Source organism: Tympanuchus pallidicinctus, unplaced genomic scaffold (genome assembly GCF_026119805.1).
Source record: "Tympanuchus pallidicinctus isolate F22 unplaced genomic scaffold, pur_lepc_1.0 scaffold17, whole genome shotgun sequence".
Classification (NCBI taxonomy): domain Eukaryota; kingdom Metazoa; phylum Chordata; class Aves; order Galliformes; family Phasianidae; genus Tympanuchus; species Tympanuchus pallidicinctus.
Window position 1 is genome coordinate 19252414 of NW_026294690.1, and position 16434 is coordinate 19268847.

Consider the following 16434-nt stretch of genomic DNA (forward strand, 5'->3'; position numbering starts at 1 on the left):
TGCAGGGATGGGGCATCCACAGCCTCCTTGGGCAGCCTGTGCCAGTGCCTCACCACCCTCTGTGTAAAAAACAACCAATCCTACCGGATTCTCTTTGTCAATATTAATCTCAGGCTCCAAAATGGTCATGGAGGGGCACTGCTGCACTCCTTCACTTGCGCTCGCCCAGAAATTGGCTTCTGTGAAGTTCATGCACTCATGCTGCAGAGAACACCTGCAGGACACAACGGAACAACTGGTGCTTGATTATTTTCAAAACAGTTGATAAATACACTGACACCCCTGTGATCAAAGAGCCTGAAAAAAATCCCATCTGCACCATTTTCCTCCATCCATGCAGTTAAGGAGAAAGCCCTGCTGCAACCTTTGAGCAGCTGGTGCCATGATAAGAGACACTGCATCCATCAGCACCACTGGGTTTCAGAGAAAGTGAGAGCAGGCCATGCTCAGCAGATAACAGGGAAAGAAAGGTGAAATTTTGTCTGTAAATACTCAGTCTACATTTGTAAACTTCCATTTGAGCATAGTCTTCTACCCATAACTAATAATTGCAAGGGTTATAGACATTCTCTAGCAGGGTGCTGGGGCTGGCAGTCCCACGGCTGGATGCCTGCAAGATGTTCCTTGAACTGGCAGCTACCTGCAGCGTAGCAACTACTGTTACATGGTGGCTCAAAAGAGCATCTCATATGTGACCATTTTAAAAAGTATCTATTTTGTGAGGATGGAACAAAGACTGGTAGAAATACGAAGCCACCAAGAATGCCCATCTGTGGCCTCAAAGGCCAAAGCTGTTGCCATCCCACATCGGGACACAACAGGTCCTACCTGGTCTCCATCGTGCACCACCCACAGTACGCGTCGGCTGCAGCCAGGCACTCTGCACACGTTGAATACTGCTCGCAGGCAGCCACCTTCACTCGTGTCATCTGCACAACAACAGCATGGTTGCATCCAAATGCTTCGTAATGCCACAGAAATGCTGCACCTGGCTTTGATGGTGCGGCCAGCAGTGAGGCACAGAGCCCAGCACTGCTGCAGCCACCAGCACGGAGCGGCACCGCAGGCAGCGTGACCGGACCGGCCTGGTGCTGCAGCTCTGCAGGGCTGGGTTGCTCCTCCTCAGCCAGCATCTTCAGCATCAGTGTGTGATGGGAAAGTGATGGGGAGTGACACGACACCTCTCCACTGCCTCAGAGAACATGGCTGGGGCTGCTTTCACAGCTTCTCCTTGGCTTTGGAAAGCTCCTCAGGCTTTCAGAGAGCCCCTTTCTTAAAACAGCCAAATGGTGTTTGGTTATTTATGAACTGATCAGAAAGCCACACCATTTTGAAAACCTTAGTTTCTAAAAAGATCACAGTAACTGCTGCAGGCTTACCCTGCAGGCACACTTGGAGGGAAAGCGTGCGTCAGTTTCTGCATTTTCCTCCTTCCATTTCTGAACAGTTGGGAGGAAAAAACAAGTTTGGTAACTCGGAGGTCAACAACAGGAGTGCCCTGGCCATGCTCTGCTCCTCAGGTGTTGGTGGCACATCAACATGTCTGGTTGGTTGGTAAAGGAATGAGCAGACAAGAGCAGCAGAGAGGTGCTGCTCTCAGAGCTTTATCCAGCCAGGAATGAGGTCCTCAGCACAGCCTGACAGCAGACAGGCAAAAGTCAGAAATATCAGCTGGAGAGGCATCCTGGGAGTGTTCTGTGAAATGATAATGACCAATCTGCAGGGAATTAGGGCTTAGAAATATAAATGCAACATGTAACGTTTGTGGTTGTGCATCTGTTTCTACAGATTAAAATGTAATTCAGGACAAACCACCAGAGCCCGGAGTGCTCAGCTCTCATCTTCTTCCCCTGCTCACTTGAGGGAGACGAGCCCGTCTGTTCCTACCTGCTGCAGGCTCACACAGCCCCATCCCTGCTCTGCTGGCGGCTGTGCAGGAGCTGCCCCAGCAGAGCCCTCCTGGCAGGCAGCCTTTCTGCTGGGATTCCCCAAAGCCTCCTCACAGACCGCATGCCATAATTCTCAGTTTTCTATAAAGCAACAGCCTCAGCTTATCTCCCTCTCCCACAAGTGGGATCAGTTTAGATATCTTTCACTCTTCCTTTCATCTCGCCACCACAAAGACAGGAAAGTCAATGTGAATAACGGGAATATTCCCTGCCTCAGACAGCAAGGAATCATCACAAAGCAGGAAAAAGTCTTGTGTGTGCTTGAAATCACACTGCTCCAGAAATATGGCCAGCAAACCATAATGCACAACTTGCTGCCCAGCCGGAAAGCGCAAAGACCCAGCCCACACCTCACCACTGCAACCAGACACAGCAGTGGGGAAAGTGCCGTGCCCACCGCCCACCATCCCCATCCCAGTGCACTGGCCTTGCCCTCACCGCACTGCTCAGGGTGGAGGCACGGTGAGCCCATCCACTGCAGGACTCCTGCCAGCAGCACGGCAGGCACGGGCACTGCATTAGGAAGGGTGGAGGGGTGCTACGACAGCAGCTGAATTCCCCAGCTTCTTCTGCTCCGCCCACTGGCATCGCAGCGCGTTGTCAGCTCACCTGGTAGGATGTCATCAGATAGAGGTAGGTGGGATCAGAGGGGTCAAACTGCATGATGGGGTGGACAGGCTCTCCGTAAGCCACTGAGATGGATCTCCTGCTGACAACCCTCATGGCACTGTCCAGGTTAATCTGTAGTGAGAAGAAGCCACTCTCTGAGACTATTTCTCAAACACTACGGAGAGAAGATTATTTTACCTTAGTTATAAACAAGAATCAAGAGGGTATCTAAAGACATTCTGTATCTTCAAGTGCTGCAGACCTTTAAATGCTTTACAGCTTGCAGACAAAAAGCTTTATGGCAAAACCATCTCTGTGGCACAGGGAAGCCACTCCGCCAGGAAAAATGCCTCGTGCTGAACACACCTCCCACCCCTCAGTCCCTCTATCTGAAGCAATAGCCCACTTGGAATCCTTTCAGCCTCAGGTCCTGCCTGCAGCACTGCCTGCCTACACGGCCACCAGGCCGTTCCCATCTCAGCACCACGATGGCACATGTTGAGTGCTGCTCTCACTGCACCCTGATGTAAATGGCATCAGCCTTCAGCCCTCACTATGTACATATGTGCGTTTTTGTTACAAAGAACATTTCACTTCTAAAGCTTAATGAAAAACAGCAGCAATCAGCAATGCGGACATGTAATGTGGCATTCCCTCCTCCCTGCTTATCTGAAAATAAGTGTGTCGTTCATGGCCAGAAGCTTTTATCCATGCTGACTCCCGGGGATGCAGCAGCTGCAGCAGGAGAGCTGCACCCACCTTGCCTCACCAACCACCCGCGAGCCACCAGCAGTCATGGAAAAGGCTGCACAGTGTCAGCCCGTTTTTCATATCCCAGAATGTCTTGGCATTTGACTTGAGAGCTCAGCAAATTAAATGTGGCATTGCTGAGAGGAAATAACAATAGGGCTACACAATTTCACATGACAGTCACTTTTCAGCTTAAAACTGAAAGGGAGTCAGGAAAATTCCTACCTCCTTGCTAAGGAGGCAGTAATTGCAGGGACCAAGCAAGCCTGCTCTCTCTAAAGTCTGGATTAATTCATGAACGTAGGATTAATTAATTCTTACACTAGAGCTGCACTGACGTGTCCTGGTCAGATAGCTAGCGCAGGCTGAACACAGTGCTTCCCATGCGAGCAGCCATAGAGAAAGAAGGGAACTATGACTGCCACTTTTAAAACCTGGCTATCCAGAACCAAATAATTTGCCTGTGATCACCCACAGCGCACAGAAACCAAGCCCTGGTGCCCACCTCAGCTCTATGCCACCCTTCCCCTCCTCGCTGAGCTCTCCTCCAGTGCCCACTGCTCCCAGCTGCTGCCCCAGGTCCCTCCTTCCGAGCGCCTTGATCCCACAGTCGTTCTGCCCATACCCTCCCTTGCACCACACGGAGCTGCTGCTCCTTTAATGACTTTGCTGGCCATGGCACAGATAACGGCCCTGTGAGATGCCCGCCTGCAGACTATCCGATTAATTCCCCATTCCCTGGCAGCCATAATTGCTGCTGGAAGGAGCTGGCCGAGCACTATTTCTGCCCCTTTGCTGTCTTTTCTCAGGCAGCAAATCTAAGTGATAACTCACGCAAAGTATCTCGTATCCCGTGCCAAATAACAAGGACCCCGAAGGTAAAAGGGCTTCTGGTTATGCAGCTGTGTTGCAGAATTAGATTAGAGCTATCTGAGCAAATTATCCCAGCAAAGGGGAGCCAGGAGCCTCTCCCTAATGGAGACTCGGTAGATAAGGCTGCTTGCTCTGCAATGGCAGTGAAAGGAGAGCTGTCAGCGCTGTGTGATCACGCTGTGCTGTGTGTGGCACACGCTCTCCCAGCACAGCACCTGAAGGTGTGTCAGCTCCAACTGCCCCTGCAGGCAGGACTCAGAGCAGCCATCGCCCTCTGATCTCTCCCACGCTTCTGCCAGAAGCACTGGAAACGAGGGAAGAGACAGGATCCTTTTTCTTCTTTGCAAGCATTCTGATCCAGTATTCCACATAAAGCAGGCTAACAACAGCAGCTATCTGTCAGCCATGCTTCTCCTCCGGGGCTTCCCCCCTCCTCCTCTATGGACTTTTGATTCTAAGAACACACTAAACTGTTGTGTCTGGCTGGAATCAAAACTTCTTTTGGCAAACTTTAAGCCTTTAAGTTACTGAAACCCCAGCTTGCCTCTTGGCTCCAGACACCGCGCTGCGCCGTGCTGCCTTTGGAACACGGCATAAAATCAACACCTTGTCTCTGTCAGGCATGGGGATCCACACCTGTGCGGGACTCAAGGAGGTACTGCCTGGCATTCCCTGCCCACATGGAGCCCTCCACGGTCCTCAGCTCACAGGGGAAGTTTAATAGAAGAGCTGTTAATAATTAAATGCTGCACAATAACATTTTCAGCACAGGTCTCATCAAGTACATCCCGCTCGAGCGGCAGCCTTGAACAGTAATTAACCCGTCACCAGTCACCAGGCAGTGCACGTCACTGCACAGAGCACAGCAGCATCCAATTACCTCTTTATTGCCAAATGAAAGCAGGTGCTAAGAGAAATTGGTAACACACACTTCCCATCGCGGGCCAACCATACCGACAGCGGCTGTACCCCCACTCCCCACCCCCTGCCCGCTCTCCCACACTTGCCTTCAGGAGTCCTCCACTGGCAGTGCCCAGGAACACCACGGTGTAGTTGTTGATGCTGGTGACCGCCACAGCAGTGAGGCCATTGTAGGTGAGGATGGGGGTGGCGGTGATGGGGTTCACGATGGCCAGTGGGTGCTGCAGGTGCGCTGCTCCACAGTCCAGCTGCTCCGGCTGCAGCTGCAGGGAGATGCACACATCAGTGCTTCAGCACAGCAGTTCGTCCTCACCAGGACTCAGCAAGTTGAACCACCGAACCCACAGAAAGCACCTTGCCACCAAGCAAGGAAACAGAGGGTAACACAGGGCTGTAGCCGTTCACAAGATGTTCGCTGTGTGCATCTGGCTTCTTTTGTCAGCAGGTTGCGTTACCCTGACTGAACTGAAGGTATCGTGGGGCCGGGGGCTGCAGTCTTGGCAGAAAGCCCTCCCATGGAGCTGGGTGCCTGGCACTGTAATTGGAGCCACTGGGTAGGTACCGTGACTTTGCACCCGTGTCAGGTGTGAAAGAGTAATAGCAGAGGACAAATTATAAGGAGTCCTTATCTATGAATGCAGCCTGTGAGTAGATATTTGGCATCCATAGCCCACAGCACGCAACTGACCCGACCACCCAGTGCTAAATTAATTAGCGCCACTGCTGCATGACAGCAGCATTTACCAACCAGACCGACGCTTCATATTTCTCCTTCCCCTTCAAGATGTACCCAAGATTTATGACTGCTCTCACCCTGAGTCCTCTGAGATTATCCTTATGATTTCTACTCAGACGACGTGAATGGATTCAGCATCGCCTGAATATCACAGCAGTCTGGCTGCTGACCATCTACCTGCTGTCGCTCCCCAGCAGCTGTGAAGAAGCACCGTGGGGACAGCCGGCGCCGCTCGGTGACATCAGCTGCAGCATCATTTCAGGCTCATCTCAAAAGCTGCAATTGAGCTGTCACCCTCGCAGGTGCTGGCACACAGCTAAAGGCCAACAAGTGTGGGTATGCGCAGGACACCAGCCAAGGAGCAGTGGCAACCACAGCCCTGCCTGCAAGAGGCACACACACACTGTGCCAGGCAGCTCCGATGGAGCTCTGTGCTGATGGAGCTCAGCCTGCAGTCCGGTGCCACACATTTTATGCCCTGCTGAAATCAGCCACACTGTGGATTTCCCACCCAGAACAGTAACCGGGAGCATCACTGAGGCAGAACAAATGCGAGGATATTGGACTGCATGCTTCTATCAGACAGAAGCTGATGAGTGTCCTGTTTGGCACATCCCTTCCTTCCTGGGCTGAGCTCGCCAGTCCTGTACCTGAATTCCTGGGATCAAATCACGCTGCCTGCAGCTCTCTCCTCAGAGCCCCCAGCCCCGATCAGCTCCTGGCTGCACGACTGGGGGACACAGTGAGCACAGCCCCGCTCAGCCCCACAGGAATGGATTCTCCCAGAGCTGCTGCCTGGTGCGAATAGGAGCGAGACGAAAGGATCAAGTGGCAGACACAAACGACTGCTAAATGTGTTTTGCAGTTTTACGGCATTTCATTCCATTAAAAAATAAAACTGCAGCCCAAATTCTCAAGTGTATATGTTTCTCTCTGTAACTGAGCAACACAATTTCTTCCTGCTCTGCACAGAATATGGCAAGCCATTCATTTTTCTGATTTAATGGTCTCCTTCACTCACAGCCAAACTTTTAGAAAAGCACTTGGTTTTACCAATTTATCTTGGGAACACATTTCCAGCTCCTCTTCACTACTCATTACCAACGCCTGCAAACCAAAGCTCCGTGGGCTCCTTCTACTGGGCCGTGCCACCGCAGCAGCCTCACGGGGCACAGTGGGACTGCTCTGAGTGCAGACGGATGAAGCCAATGGAAGTTCCTTATCTGTCACCTCCACCTGTTTATAAATCACATTTACAGACCCAATATAAATGCAAAGTGTTTTCTGTGGTAAACAGGATGTAACTATTGTAAAGCAGGCCAAGCATTATTTTGGTCACAGACATCCTTCCTCTGAAACACCTTTCTGTTGATGACATCAGTTCTTCTGAAGGACAGGAGGAGACAGATGGTGTTTCCCTCACTTGGGCTCTCGGATGGGGTGACACAATATGCCGCTTCTGTCTGTAAACTGCAGCACCAAGGAGATATTTTAGCTCCATCATTTTAGGGTAAACAGGATATGACCAAGTCACATCCTCACTCAGGCAACAGACAATCACACTGCAGCTTGGGAAATTTCACTTAGAAGTTGTGCTGGAAAGGATTCTTGATACAGAATGGGTGAAATTTTGCTCCATTTTAAACGACCTTAACCTACTCTGCAGCGAGGAAAGCAGGAGCAGTTTTCTCCCAAGCCAGTACCTCTCAGTCATCTGCATTTCCGAATAACCCCATGAGCATTTACAGTGTTCCACTGTTTTTCCACTAGACACCACAGACATCTTCAGTAGCCCACAGAAGTACCAGAGGAGGCACGACCCAGCTCCTTCTGCACCCCAGGCACTCGGCCATGCAGGAGCCATGTGGGGGTGAGCTGCTACCAGCACTCAGCCAGGTCAGGCTGAGCCATGCCGAGGAGGGCATGCTTGGAATTCGTACAACACTGAAAACTGCTGCAAATTATTGCAACCCAAGGAGCAACATCTAAGACGAGGGTTGTCAGATTAAGTGTGGCCAGAAAGTCAAAACGGGACAGAGATAAAAGATCTCCGATCACATCAGAGCTCAGGAGCTCGGCTGTGTTCATGGTGCAAGTTCAGCCTTTATCCCAGGGCCAAACCAGTACAAACCGAAGCAGCAGTGTGCCAGGCCTCCCATCAGCAGGGCCAGCCCCATGCTGCACCCCAGAGGCAGGCTCACAGGATGTCAGTTTCGGAAGGAAGTCTGCTGGAAACAGAAGGAGGAAGAGGAGTGGTGAGGCAGCACTCAGGAAATCTATGAAACGCACTGATTTCTGTATCCTGCCTTTGTGACCTTAAAAATAGTTCTTAAGCAAAGATGGAGTTTGTTTCTGAATGAAAACCAGAAAAAAGCCCTGCAGCTTCTTCTTCCAGCAGAAAACCCTTCCTTGCTGCACCGCAGAGCCACCGAATGGTTGGCAGTGCGGCAGCAGCAGAGCGCGCCCGCCCCGCCGAGCACCGCATCCGAGTGGATTAAAGCGTTGGCTCCCAACATGCCTGGAGTCCTGGGAAAATGACACAGCCAGCATCCGATAATCCGCTCCAAACTTGTTGACTTGTGGGACTTAGAACCGTCTTTATAGGCTCAAAATTTGGCAGTTGCTTCCACACAACTGACATTTTCAGGCCATTACATTCTGTGATAAAAGGGCTCTGGCCTTATCTCCCGTCTTCCTCAACATAAACCACTGGGCTCTTATGAACATGTAGATATGACTCAGGGAAATCTCTCACACTGCAGACGGAACACCGAAAATGATTTGGATGTGTCCAAAGAGAATAGCAGAGCACAGGTTCAGAGTTGAACAGGGAGAGAAACGTGGAGATGCTGCATGGACACGACCGCAGAACAGGCAGGGTGAGCAGCTGTGCGGCTCTCAGCTGCCTTGCAAGGACAGAAAACTCAACTGCTGGTCTGTGTCCGGCAGCACTGGGCTCAACCAGAGCTCCTCCCCAGGCAGGGGAGAGAGAGCCCTCTCAGCACAGCCAGCAGTTTGTACACACAATCACGCGTTTATCCATCCGAGTGTTGCAACCAGAGCTGTCAAAAACAGGCTTGTAGGATGCCTGGAGGAAAATGTCGTCCTCCGAAGAGGACTCCACTGTTCAGGCACTTGAAATGTAAGTGGTCTCTAATTGTGGTGCTGCTGCAAAGGCGGTCATTATCAGCTCCTGTGACTTCCCACCATGGTTTTAAAGCAATAAAGCAAATCCGTGCACTCCTAACCAGTGGAGACACTTGGGCTGAGCTCCACCAATAAATTAATCACAATTGCAGGAATCACACACACTGTGCCATCAGCATCCCCCTCAGCACCACAGATATCCTTAAAAAGGGCTTCAGATGAAATTTGCACCTCGTTTCACTGTTTACACGGGCTGCAAGTCTTGCGAGCAAGGAAGCAGCATTGCTGTGCTCTGCACGATGCCACCCACCCCACAGTGCCATATCTGGCACAGCACCACTGCCAGCAGGTAACATCTGCCCAGGTGACATCATCCCTAAGTGTCTGAAGTGTGCAAGAGGCCACATGCAGCTCTTGGAACACCTCTGCTGACCCCCATGCCTGTTTTTGCACTGGCACAGGGCTGACAGCCCTCAAAGCACTGCCGTGAGACTGCAGGCCCCAGCACCAGCCCCACTCAGTGATGGCTTTGCCCATATTTTGTGAGGAACATCCCTTGTGCTGCTGTGTCCGTACAGTGTGTGGGTAACATTTGGCTCCGCCAGATCTACTCACAGCCCAGGCTGCTCCTTCCCAGCAGGAGCTTTCCAGCCATAAGTTGGGAAAGTTAACGGCTTGTTGAATTGCAGTAATTGCTTATGAAAAGCTATCAACAGATTCCCTCTGTCAAACCCCCATGAATCACCATTCCCTTGACAAACGAGCATTCACTGTACTAAAGCCAGCGGCAGCCAGCAGAATAGATTTTTGTAGAATTTGTTGCACAGACAAAAATGACTGTGTCAGTTCCCCAGTTCCTGCCCTCTGCTGCAGACAAATGTCACCCCCACACCAAACAGTACCCCTTTGGCTCCAGCACAGCTCCTGATGCCTCACAGTTTTTTAGCCTCTTTTCTTCACTTTTAGTTTACAAGAATGTTTTTATTTTCCTCATTCTCCCCTCTCCTCACTCCTGACCTCTTCCTGCCAGCTCCTGACATCCTCAGTATCACTCGAGGAGTTCACCTGACGGAAACAACGGCGGAGTTCAGAGTAGTGTCCCCAGCTTAAGGAAGCAGAGCAAACAGTGAGTTTGCCCAGGTGGGCACAGTGACAAATGCCGTGGGAAAGGCAGGCTGCAACAAGAACCATGGACAAGCATTCTCCTGGGACTTCTCACCCCTTTACATCTGCTCTGCAGCTGCACAAGAATCAGTCAGGGTTTGTTACAAGCAGAAGCAAGAGGTGCCAGTGTCACCAGTGCTGCCGCCCGCTGCTTTCAAGAGGAGGGCCAACCCCAAGGCCCCCAGCAGCCCACCATGCCCAGCTCTGTGCAGAGCTCACCCCACGCCCACCCCCAGACAGCACCCTGCCCCTGCACGATAGCCCACACACTGCAAGAAGCAGAGAAACAAAGGCTGCAAACTGCTCCTCTATGGTGCCGCCGGGAAGACCAGTCATGATTACAGCGCTGGTCCTCATCCTGCAATAAATACAGTGCTTCAGATTAAACAACCAGTCCCCACAAAAAGGGCAGGCAGCAGAATTAACGAACAACAGGCTCCAGGGGGACTCTCACAGTCAGAGCAGTGAGTGCCAGAGCATCGGAGGTCGCGTGGCTGTCAGATCCCCCCGCTGGGAGTGCTGCTCCTCTGTCCTGTTCTGTCGGGACCTCGAGCAGAAACTACCACCTACTGCCTCCATCCCAGGGTGTTCGACTGCTGAGCATGGCTGAAGGTCCTTGTGGAATTACTGGGAATAAGACATCTGCTTTATTGAGACTGTATGTTATGAGCTGCTCCTTCTGCTCTTTCCTTGGGAGAGGATCCCTTCCACCATTCGAGCTGAATTTCTCATTTATGCTTGGCTTTGGCTCCAGGAACCAATTTCAAAATATCTGAGCTCCTTTCCACAGGAAGGAGTCTGGGGTGAGCATTTTGGCCGCTCAATCATCAGGGGTTACTTTTCCTCATAGCTGCTGCTCACACTCAGCGCTTCGCATCTACAGTGCTCTGCACAGCTGTGCTGAAAAAAGCATCCATTAAGGTAACAACTTCTACCTAACACCATCAGCCTTTTCATGTGTCAGTTCAAATCTATTTCAGTCAGCAATAGCTTATAGTAAATGTTTTGCTGTATTCTAGTTAGTTCTGCCAAATCAATTAAGCACTGAGGTAATGAGCAGAATTCCATTCTTCTTTTACACATCCTCAGTAAAACCTGGGTGCTTCTCCCATACTCACTGTTGCTCCCACTCAGAATAGCTATGCCAGAAGGGACTTGTGCTTCTCCCAGACATGCCTTTACACTCCTGCCCACATTTTTGGGACTAAGGAAATCCAAATAACAAGTTGCATGGATCGTTGCAGAAAGTGAGAAGGGATTAAGGTCTGAACACACATCTCTCACAGCTGCAGAGACAGCATTGGTGTAACCCATAAGTCTTCTCCAGGCATCTCTCTGAAAGCACAATGTTTTTTGCCTGCCAGGATTTCATATCCCCATCTTCTTTGCAAGGCCTATTTTATGGCAAGATTATTTTCAGTTAGAAGGGTTTCAAAATTTGTCCTGTTGGATTCAGCAATTGTGCACATCTCTTTTTGATCAAAGCACAGAAGAGTTTCTCTTCCTCTACAGTTCTACATTTCTTTCCTTCTGTTTTCAACATCTGTATGAACTGACCCTTCCAAAACTACTTGGGAAGATCTACTGCATTTTGCAGTTCATGTGGTACCAAACCTCAGCACATCGCATTACAGCTCGGAAATGCCAGGGACTGGCAGCTTGTGCCAACCTCCCTAGGAGGTATGAAGCCTTTCCTCAGCCCTCGCTCCAGTGCTCTGCAGCTCCACTGCAACGCCAAGACCCCATGCAGCAGCACATAGCATTGGTGCCTCTGCACTGCTTCCAGCCCAACCCTGGTCTGTGAGAAATACCAAAGGACGATGGGTTCAACATCACTGGTAGCTATTTTATTCTGTATTAAAAGGCCCTCACCCTCCACATCTCCTTTTCCTTACTGAGTGCTCTCTCTCACCGTGCTCTAAACTTTTCTCAGATCCATCCTAAAGTGATAGCTCTGCACACAGCTGTTTTCTTGCACACTCTGTGTTTCAGCAGCTTGCTGTTGCTGGGATATCCAGCAGCTCTCAGCCCGTTACATGCTGGCAAAGGCCAGCAAAAATGGGATGAAAACCTGAGGGCTGGAGGGGTTTTTCATCCAGGAGCCTCCATGTGCTCCCCATGTGGACAAGTCCTGCTGATGTTCAGCAGGCCATGAGGCACAACCACCACAGCTTTGGTACTGGCTGGTCATATCAGCACAGCACACTTGCATGGGCTCTTCCCAGCTTGGTTCTATGCAGGCACCCTTGGCACACAGCATCCAGCAGAGCTGCTGCCCAGGTGTGTGATCCAGAGGGACTCTTCCACTCAGAAATAAGTTCTGCCACTCTCTCCAAAGTAGGAGATCGCTGCTGTCAGTCTACCACCTTCCCCACTTACTGCAAGATGCTACATTCCCATTTGAAAGGAAAACAAGGGCTGCAACATTTGCTTTACCAGCAATAAAAATAAAAGCAAAGCCCTCCAGGAAGTGCTTGGGCCAGGTCACCCCCCATCGCACCCTGTCCTGCAGACAGCAGTTGGGAGCTTTAATGCCACCCTTCACATCGCGCTGTGAGCGCATGCCAAGGGCCAGCCATGCACACACAGCCCTGCTGCTGGGTGGCTGCAAGGGTGAGCCCATGGGGCCAAGCTGCCCTGCTGTAGGTAGTGTGAGGCAGCACTCAGGTGCTTCTAATTGATTTCTTCCAAACACCACAGGTTCCAGCCTGCCCTATGTTTGCAATAAATTACCACAGCTGGGGGCTCAGCCTTACTACCTTTCCAGTGACTTGCTGGCAGAGGCTGGCAGACTGGAAAGTCACAGAGCTGCTGCCTACAGGTCTAAATAGATGCCCACCAGGAGTGAGGAGGTGGGGCGAGGTGTTTTCATAGTGCCATCCACACCCACAAGTGCCTCACTCATGCCTACCCTCAGCCCCACTCATCTCCCCAGCCCAGGTCTGACATCCTAGCATCCATAGCTGCACAAATCTATGTAAGGTTTTGCCCCGGCCCAAACCTCCACAGGTGCACAGAAGTCCCTTCAGCTGCTGCTGCCCAGGCCAGGGAGGCTGGGATGGAAATGGGGATGGGTGGAGGCTGACTGCTTATGGGACATCAGCTGCAGACAGATCACAGCATTGCTCTGCAGTGCTGTGTGACACTGCGCTCCATGCAGGCGATCGCAGCACCGCCACGTGCAGCAACCTTCTGTGACCCATTGTGCTGCTGGAGCTCCTCCTTATTCCTAACGCAAAAATTAAGTGCAAATTTCCAGTTTCCTCTCTATGGCTAACTCTCCAGATTTCTGTGAGTAAGTGGAAGGTTAGATCACATTTATTTCCATGTTTGGAATTTCTAAATTAGTATAAACCAGCACTTCAAAGTGGCTCAGCTCCTATAAAACCCAGTCCCACAGAAGCATCACAGCATTTGGATGCAGTGGATGCTTTGTCATATTCCCATGTGGATCTGAGCTTTCTTGGGGGGAACATTACTGTACTGGCTTCAGACCACTCTCCTCTGCCCGAACACGCAGGCACCGGGTTTGTACAGCCTGCCAAGGAGCTGGTTTTATTTAATAACCCCTCACAGCAAAGCTCACTGGTGGCATCTCATCAGCGCACCACAGAACACTGCTCTGTGAGCATGCAGGATCTGACACAAAGCCACAGAGCCAGAAACTTGAGGATTAGAGCAGAAACATGTTGTTATCCTATGCTGCCATGCTCGAGTTCTTCAGCACAGAAAACAAACAGCATTTTCAGCCTTTTTGGAGTTGCAGAGTCCAAAACATTTCCCAGGAGAGATGCAGATCCCCGGGTAGCACATCTAACCCCAAGGAGCATCACTCTGCCTCCTCTCACTGCCTCTCAGGGGGCTCAGGGACATGTGGGGGTGCAACAGGCCAGGCCTAACCCATGAGGCACAGTCAATGGCTGCTGGAGGGATGTGGACAGGCACTGATGGGCATCTGCATTCCTCCTCCCTTCCAGGGCTCAGGCGGTCTAACCCAGGCTCCCAGCCTTGCAGCAGGCACGCCTTCACACAGGGGTCCCTGCAGCCACGTGTAAGAGAGCAGCCCACTATTTGATACAAACTTCATCACAGAAAGCTGTTTCTGTTGTGGGAAAGCAATCTCAGAGCTCAGCCGCTCACTCAGGGCACAGTGGGAGCACAACGAAGCCAGACCGTTCCCTGAGGCACTCTCCTTCCATGGAGCTGCTGCTGCCATTCACCTCTCACTGACCTTCTGGTGGTGCTCCCTGAGAGCCGCCCAGGACAGAGCCCTGCTGTGCCACCGCAGCGCCCAACAGCCCCGGCTGCAGCAGGCAGGTGCTGCAGGAGAGGAGCATTCAATTAGACAGAACTGCACACAGGGGGGCAATGATTTTCCTTTCACACAGCATTACGCCTAACAGCCATGCTCCTGTTTGTACCAACCAGCTACTTCAGACCAATGCCTATTCAGAATTAATCAGGCCATCATTCAATTGTTATTTATTTATTTATTTTTCCCAGAAAGAGCTTAAAACCCAACCACCCAGACTGCAGGAAGAGCTAGCAAACCACAGTTCTGATAATGGTGCAGCACCTATCAATGTGCAAAGGAAAAGTTGGGGACCCAGTCATGGGTGGGAAATCAGCGCTCACAATGGGATGTGCCTCTGCACCACCAAACCAGTGTGCTTCAGAACATTTCCCTGCTGCGTTCCCACGCTGGAACACAAAGTGTATCAGAGTATCTCCTTGTTTTCAAGGTGGAGACTGATGTTACATTTTTGCACCACGAAATAAACACAATGCTACAACTCTTGACACCGCCACTCTAGGCCTTGAAAATGTAAGCAGCTTGTTAAATTTCTGGCAGTTCGAATGAGTAAGGAAAAGGTAGAAGAAAAAAAAAAGGCAAAGCAAGTGAAAGGCTGTCCTTGTGCCCAGTAGGAAGGCTTCTAGAAGGCTTGGTCAGTGCTTTTAGAGGAATACATTTCAAATAAGTAGAAAGCATAGAAATATTAGGCAAATTAGAAAGAACGAATATTAATAGTATGCTTCATTTACACCCTGCCATACTCGACTTCAAAGGCTCTCAAAGTAGCTTTACAAATGTAATCTTCCATTCTATGTGAGCTAGGCTCTGAGTAAGAGTAACAAATACAGGAGTGTTCCTCAAATCAGGAGACTTGGATACCTGGTGACATGACTGCTTGGGGACAGCAGTGCCGTACCAGTGCTGGTGAGGACCAGAGCCCACTTTCCCTGCCCACCAGCCCTGCTGCTGTCTCCGTGTAAACAAGTTTCCTTGCAGCCTCACCATCCTGCAGAGCTGCACACAGCAGACGTCTGCTGGCTTCTACAGGTCTGGAGGCTCAGCACTTTCCAGCACATCCAGCCCGCACACACCTGACTGTCAACCCTCCCAGAACAGAGCTCACCAACACACTGCCTCCATCCTCCAGGTCATCCTCAGCCCATAAAGCACTTGGTGGGATGCAGACAGGAGCACACCTCAGGGCAGCAGCATGGGACAGTTCCAGAGAAGGAGAATCCTCATTTCATTGCTGAATCTCTCAGGAATGAGCTGTTTAAATACCTCATCTGGTACGATAGATGTTCATACATTGGAGTTATTTTCCTTATTAAACAAAAGTGCAGGAGCACAGAGGAACCATTGGGGAACTGGCTGTCTCTGCCACTGAGGTTCACTTAAAACCGAGCCACTACCTCCGCAGAGTTCCCACCTCCTCTCAGCCCTTCTGCTAAAGCCGTCACAGCCTGCTGTGGTGCTGAGCTCAGGCTGCAGACACTGAGCTTCAGCCAGCGGGAGCCACAAGTGCCTCCTGCTCAGTGAATGGGATTCCTGACTGCTCCTGGCTTCTTGGAGAGCCATGACCATGCCAGGACTTGGAGATTGAGTTTTAGCAGTACAAACTCCGAAGACAGGACAGCTACCAGATTCCCTGGCTGTCAGGCAGTTTGCCACCAGGGAAAAACTATCCAACTTTGCCAGGGCCGGTCCACGAACCAGTGCATTAAGACTACATATTTTAACACAGCACAGAGATGCCACACTAAACACTCTGGTTACCATGGGAAACCTTTCTCCTTGCCACCGGCATTGCTCAGGGAAGCCTCAGCCCAAACACTCGATCTTGCTTTTGAAATCAAACAGATGTTTTTACGATCTTTATGGAGCTGAGTTATACATCCTTCCCAGAGGGCGGGAAAAATGTAGTATTAATACAGCTCTTTTTTCCTCTCTTCCCCCCCCCTAACCCTCAAAGCATTATACGTTCTTAGTGA

General features: G+C 50.9%; 1 protein-coding gene across 1 annotated transcript in view; it reads right to left on the reverse strand.

The window, feature by feature from the left end:
• Positions 1 to 16434, reverse strand: part of PLXND1 (plexin D1) — a 65123-nt gene that overhangs the window by 46731 nt on the left and 1958 nt on the right. Inside the window, exons 2-5 of the mRNA XM_052678634.1 lie at positions 5189 to 5365; positions 2559 to 2690; positions 829 to 929; positions 85 to 214 (exon numbers count right to left, since the gene is read on the reverse strand). Of these exons, the coding sequence (XP_052534594.1) occupies positions 85 to 214; positions 829 to 929; positions 2559 to 2690; positions 5189 to 5365 (540 nt within the window). The remainder of the gene's footprint in view (positions 1 to 84; positions 215 to 828; positions 930 to 2558; positions 2691 to 5188; positions 5366 to 16434) is intronic.